Raw genomic sequence first — 6,941 nt, forward strand, 5'->3', positions numbered from 1 at the left:
TATAAACAATTACTTCAAAATCAAATTCACATAAAACTCATCAAGTAAAAATAAACTGAAGTTACCACCGGTCAAGATCTGTTTTGAAAGACAAGGGCTCTGAAGTACATTTGAACATCCTTGTGTTGTCAAAGCAGATGAAACTGGGATGGCAGTAGCAGCTCCTAGTTTACATGCTGAGGAGTTAAAACTGTCCCCCACACTTCAGTACATTTTAGAACACCAGCTGAAAACTGGTGCAGTCAAATGATCCATCTATTTCCCACTAATCCACTGAGCAACCACTCAGAAAAGTATCCCAGTTCCATCTGCTGCTTCACAGGAGCGAATGCTCTCCAGTGTTGTTACAGGCACTGCTGTTTGCCTCCAGCAATCCCAGTACTTGTCTTCAAACATTTTCCTTACAACACTAACATACAGATTTTCAGAGGAGACAGTCACAATCAAGCTACATTATATACAATTCAAATGTACAATTATCTTTAAAAAAATGCCTGTGTACAAAATAGAGGGTTCTATTAAAAAAGTCATATGCTAGATTTCAATTACACCAACGTTTTAATAGAATTGAAAGTAATTGATGAATAACAGCCACATTCTGATGTATTAGGAACCCTCCTGTGAGCCAAGTAGAGGTACCTGCACTATACTTTAGATTCTAAAAAGCTTTTTTTGGACAATTTGTGTTATAAACCTCATGTATGATGTATGTGAAAAGCTCTCAGCTGCAATGACAGAATAAAAGCTAGTTAATTGATGCAAGATTATTGCAGGGAAATATAAAATTATTCTACTTATAAAGTAAATACTGCATGGGCATCTGATTTACAGCCAGTTAGACAAAGAACAACTAGCGACTAGAACACATACATTAGTTAAAAAGTCATATATATACAAAAATATATTAGGAAGTGGTTGAGTTTAACCACAGGTTCACGTAAAAAAATGTTGTTTTAAATATCAATAGCAAAAAAATAGCTATTTTCTCTATCTGCATCAGTACAAAAGGCAAAACCTACATATGAGGTAGCAATGCCAAATTAAAAGAGCAACTTTGGATCGAGGAGCATCTCTTAGATTTTCATAGCAAGTATGTCAATACAAATATTTAAATGAATGCTTCAGTTGTTTCCAAAATTAATACACTAATTTACAAAAAACCTTTATCCTATGAACTTTTTTTTTTTTTTTTTTAAGTTACTGGAAATGGAGTTAGTTACTGATTTCTCCCGTTTCTAAAAAAGCTATGGCGTTTCCAAAACCAAACTGTACAGCAAAAACACAGAGGCCTTATTATACACACTGGGTAAACACTATGGTACATGACAACAGAATTTACAAAGTTCAGAATCAGCCAGCTGTGGTCCTTCTACTCTTTCCTGACAAATACACAGGCACTGCACCTTTTGCTACCCCGTGTCCAATGCAAGATGCAGACTTCAGGTTCACTGCTTGCTCCCTCAGCTCTGCCCACAGCTGAAATAAGTTTGTACCATCTATCCTCAGGAGTCTGAGCCAGAAGCCAGAGCCAGGGGTGCTGCTCAGAGTCGCCCCTCAGTTGGTGCTGAAACTGCCTTGAGAATGTGGGGATGGGGGGGATCAGCTGTGCCCCCGCACTTCTCCCAGTGCCATTCCTTAATCCCTGCTGCAGGCATGGAGCAGGAGGAGCCACCTGAGCCTCCCTGATCAAAAATGCCTTTAATGAAAAGCCAGGAGGGAAGACGATGAGCCAGCTGAGATGTGCCAGCTCTGGGCCCGGGGCTGCAGGGCAGCACTGCCAATGGCACGGGCCCCTTGGGTGGGTCAAATCCTCTGCTTCCAGCTCCACCAACCAAAAAGACCCTGCTGCTCCTCCAATTCAGGCAACTAGGTCAGACATCTAAAGTCAGATGGTACAACACCAAAAAATGAACTGGATGGAATTCCTTTATTCATTGTATTAAGAAAATACTATATTTTACATCACAGTGCTTAATTAAATGCAGTAAAAAAATGTAAACTCAGGATTCTAGATAAAATTTACCTTGAAAAATTAGGGCTCAAAGACTTTTTAAAATTCACCTTTTTTAAAAAAATTGAAGTCACAGACAGTCAGTTCACATAACTCACATATCTAAAATTACTTGTAAATAGTTGTTGATGCACTCCACTGTTTGGTCACTTTTTTCTTTTTTTTTTTTTTTTTTTAAAAGCCTAAATAATAAATAGACCAAGTGCAAAGGTAAGAGGTATATTTTTATTTGCAAAGAAGCTAACTGTAGTTGCAAATCAGGCATCTGGAGTGCTCTAGTAGATGTAAGGGAAGATGCGGTAGGGCACGCGCTGGCAATACCTTTCCCACGCCAAGCCGTATTTCTGCTTACAGTGATGCTCATCACGAGCTTCTCGGTGAACAAGCAAGCAGATGAAATATATCACGTAGAAATATGGTAAAATGTGATTAAAACCTGGAGAATAAAGTCAGAGAGTCACTACAGATACTGAAAAAATAATCCAGAAATGTTAGCTATTAACAGCATAGAATCACAGGGTCATCTAGGTTCAAAACGGCCTTTGAGATGGAGTCCAACGTGTACTGAGCTGGTGACAAACTTGTGATGGACTGAAGCATCCTATATTGTAAAGCATCAAATACTCAATGGGATAGTGCAAAACTGTACGACGTGTTTACACACAGACAGAAAAAAGACTCACCAGCCCCCCAAAATTCAGAGTCTCAAAATCTACCAACTTCACTCTCAATGCATGCAAAGCTGGCACGTATTTTCAGCTCTTTAGCTATCCAAGCCAGAGAAATAGTGAAACATCTCCAGCACTGAGCTGGCCCACAAGGTTTTCCCTCTTTTGTCTGTTGATGACAACTCTGGCTTTGCTCAGAGCACGCCACTTGACTTGTGAATGAGAAGCTGGATGTGAGCTGGCAGCATGTGCTTGCAGCCCAGAAAGCCAATTTCATCCTGGGCTGCAGCAAGAGACTGCGTGGCCAGCAGGCTGAAGGAGGTGATTCTCCCCCTCTGCTCTGCTCTGCTGAGACCCCACTTGGAGTACTGTGTTGAGCTCTGGGGCCCCCAACAGAAAGACGATACAGACCTGTTGGAGCAGGTCCAAAGGAGGGCTACAAAAATGGTCAAGAGGGCTGGAGCACCTCTGTGACACAGGCTGAGAGTTGAGGTTGTTCAGCCTGCAGAAGCAAAGGCTCCAGGGAGACTAGATCTTTGATTAAACCCACTTTAGTTTCAGGAACTTACCACAGGGTAGAGACCATGCCAGAGCCATGATGATGTCACCGAGGTAATTAGGGTGACGAACAAAACCCCACCAACCCGTGACAAGAAGCCCTTTTCCAGTTGCAGTGGGTATAAATTTCAGATCTGTGAACAGAGTATTGTAGTCAACATAACAATTGAAGTGTGTATTTCAATAGTACAAAGAGACATTGTACAGCAACTGAACAAATCAAAAATGCACTTACAGGCCAATGTGGGATCTGCCGGATTCCTTCGGAACCTATTTTTCTGAGAATTTGCACTACGGAATATGTAATATCCAATACCTGGAAATAAATATGATTTTGCATTTTCAGTATTTTGCACTTTTCTTTCCTTCAACAAAGCACCCACATGCTCTCTGCCATGCTTATTACATCTCCTCAGAGATGTAACTGATATTCTCTGGTTCTCAGAGCTTCAGTGACATAGAAACACTACTAAGAACCTGCATTCCATCTGCTCTTGCACATCACTAACTTCCAAGATACTGGAGAAGCTTTAATTGCACATCTACTTTCACATTTATATCTGACTTACAGTTCATTGATGTGACATTGAGTTTGAAATTCATATAAAGGTGAGGTGCTGCAGTTTATGAGATTATAGCTCTGTTAGCAACCCCATAGTCTGCTACAGTGCCTACTCCATAAACTGCCCAACAAGTTCATATTATTAGAAGAACCAGGAAATTAAGTATTATCTAGTTTTGAAATTAATTTCCCCCATCACTTTCACAATGCAGCTTAAATTTGCTTTTCTGAGGCTGCACTGAAAAAATATGATCACAACATACTCCAAATAAAGATGTTTAAAAAAAAAAATTAACTGAAATGAAAAAAAGATGCTGTTATTTCTCAGGATTGCACATAGCAAATTGTATGCCTTCACATTCTTTCCAAGTTTTTACATTCTTTATCATGCCTAAAAAAAATATTTTGTTTTTAGGTTTAATACCTAGATAAATGGGACAAACTACAAGGCTGTCTTGGTGCAAATTTAAGGTCCCCCAAAGATACACTTGCTAGGAAAAAGCAGATGTTTTCCAGTCAAATGAGTCTGTAACTGTGGTGTGGGTATCATGGAAAGAGATGCAAATTGTTAAACAACATTTTTTTCCCCAAGTTCAGTAAAGCACAGCCAACAAATTACTGACTTTTTTTTAATAGAATTCCTTTGCAATCACTCAAACTGACTTTAAAAGGCACCTGCTACACTTCAAAATTTTTTTAAGTGACTTCTGCGACTCCAGACAGCATCTAAAGACACTTCTCAACAGAAAAATTAGGTCTCCAGTCTCATGTAGCCTTCATTTAATAAAATGAGACTTTATTATATTATTTTTATTAAATAGTAACATGCTTCTACCACATATGGCAAGACAGAAAATATGATCACTGCATCTTAGCTAAAGCTTCACCTCATAACTCAAAGAAACAAAATCAATACTGCACTGTTGCTACCAAGAACAATAACATGTACTATAACTTACAGTTCAGAATAGTAATTGCTGCAGCAGCAGGCCAAGAAATGGCAGTAGGATGACCAACTAAATAGAAGGCCTGCAGACTGTAGACAAATGGAACCCACACCAAATCCCCAAATGCCAGCATGAATCCAAATCCATCATGGGTAATGTCCATTGTAGTCAAAACAGCTTCCTAGAAACAAGGAGGAAAGAATTCAGAATTGACAAAGCTTCATTCATTTAGCATTGTACTTAGAAATGGTAGCAATTTAGTACAAGTGTAATTTACCTCATTCCAAAGAGCATCCACCACATAGAGGAGTTGAAAGCTGTTCACAAGTATCATGGACAGCGATGGCATACTTTGATTGTGTATCTTCATCTCGGCCAAGAGCATTGCCAAGTTTATAACAACCTAGTGTAGGCAATATTTGATTACAAATTTTCCTTGTAAAAGAAAGTGTGGTCTTTTCTATTACTCTATTGAACATTTTAATACAGACGGTTTTGATCAGTGTTTATGTTTAAACAAGTAGTAGCCTATTTCACAAGCCACGGTTTGGAACTAACTGCATTTCTGATGTTGTATAACTTTAACATAGGAAGAGTGGAAGAATGCTTTCCAGTTCCCAAAAATCAAAGAAGCTAGAATGCAAAAATTTTCCTGATGAGTAAAAATGGCCATTGAAAATATGGCAATGTGGAACTGTTTGTACATACTTTTTTCCTGTCTGCACTGTATTAAGGATACAGTAGGTATTTATTGATGCATTAAAAAAAATCAATTTGTGTAATATTTAAGGAAATAAAATAACTAAGATAACTGACTCACCCAGCCAATTAATCCTGGACGCAATTCACAGAAGTATTTGAGGTCAAAACTGCCAATACGAGGGTTTAATTCATGCCCAGTAAAAAAATCATAAACAAAATACCCTGCAGGTAAGACACAGTCCTTGTTAGCAGTACTCTTCCTTTCATCTGCCACTACTTTCTATTCAAGTTCTCTCAGTATAAATAGAATAAAGTCTTCAGACTGGCAAGAAAAATGTGAGAGTATATGCAAAATACAAAGCAAACCCCACACGGTTTATATTTGAAGAGGCGCATATATTTTATTTATTAGGAAGACTAAACACTTTAGAAGTTGCTGTTGGCTTCTTTCTCCTTGACACTTGTTTCTTCTTTATTTTCAGCCTTAGCCTGAAGCTCTCATCAGCTTCCATGAACATGACCTTATGGTATTAATTAATTCTGCTTTTCCTCCTACTTCACTGCTCTTCTCTGGAAACAACAGTTCCTCTACCTGTGACAATTACCTGTCCATCAAAAGAGATGGAAAGAAGGAAAATACAAGTACCTTGACTTCAAGATACCCTGAACTGAGTTTGCAAATAACAACCAATTTGCACAACAGTTACAGAATGCTACTACTATGCCATTTACAGAAACTAGAAATTTATTTTTCAAAGAAAACACTATTTATGACCACTTATTATTTCCCTTCACACATGTACATACTGCACTGACAAAAGAACTGAGGATACTGTGAGGCGTAAGCTAACCAAGGTAATTCAACTAAAATTTTAAGCATTTTACAGGATCTACATAGGAGCAAAAAACTGTCATTTAACCTGCAACATGAATGTTACATTTGTAGAAATTGGAAGTCACAGTATTACAATAACCAGCCCAAAATCTAGTCTTTCATTCATAACAATGAAACTGTAGCAAACAATTGGAAAGAAATTATCCAAAATATTTATAACTCACCAGAATTTCCACCTGGTGCTAATTCTTCCTCGGGAGCTTTCAGGGACCGAATATACAGATAAATACTCAACCCCATAGAAAAAGCTGCAGCTGATACTGCAAATTGCAGGAAGTGATCATACAAATAATCAAGTTCAAATTGAAAGTATAATAAAGTTCCAATCACTGCAGCAGTCAAAGTAAAAGCGTAAAACCCTAAAAGATGTAGAAAAAAAAAAATTAGCCAAAATAAAAAAAATATAATTCTAATAGAACCTACCCAGTTCAGTCTTTCTGCATTTTCACATCTTCCAAGATATATCCCAGCAATTTCTTATACATCCCATACTCCTGAGGTTCAAAATTCTGGGGCACAACAACCTAAGACATTCTATCTATGCCCTGAAATTTCCTGTGATCCAAGTCAAAAGGACAAGAGGCAGGAATGGTCTGAG

At 38.2% G+C, this 6,941-nt stretch overlaps 1 protein-coding gene across 1 annotated transcript in view; it reads right to left on the reverse strand.

The window, feature by feature from the left end:
• Positions 1–2,261: 2,261 nt before the first annotated feature.
• The window catches only part of LBR (lamin B receptor), a 13,347-nt gene continuing 8,667 nt past the window's right edge, over positions 2,262–6,941 (reverse strand). Inside the window, exons 7-13 of the mRNA XM_008939100.1 lie at positions 6,508–6,702; positions 5,567–5,670; positions 5,024–5,149; positions 4,759–4,927; positions 3,473–3,553; positions 3,249–3,371; positions 2,262–2,447 (exon numbers count right to left, since the gene is read on the reverse strand). Of these exons, the coding sequence (XP_008937348.1) occupies positions 2,287–2,447; positions 3,249–3,371; positions 3,473–3,553; positions 4,759–4,927; positions 5,024–5,149; positions 5,567–5,670; positions 6,508–6,702 (959 nt within the window). The 3' untranslated portion in view covers positions 2,262–2,286. The remainder of the gene's footprint in view (positions 2,448–3,248; positions 3,372–3,472; positions 3,554–4,758; positions 4,928–5,023; positions 5,150–5,566; positions 5,671–6,507; positions 6,703–6,941) is intronic.

This window comes from Merops nubicus, unplaced genomic scaffold (genome assembly GCF_000691845.1).
Source record: "Merops nubicus isolate BGI_N331 unplaced genomic scaffold, ASM69184v1 scaffold5684, whole genome shotgun sequence".
Lineage (NCBI taxonomy): Eukaryota > Metazoa > Chordata > Aves > Coraciiformes > Meropidae > Merops > Merops nubicus.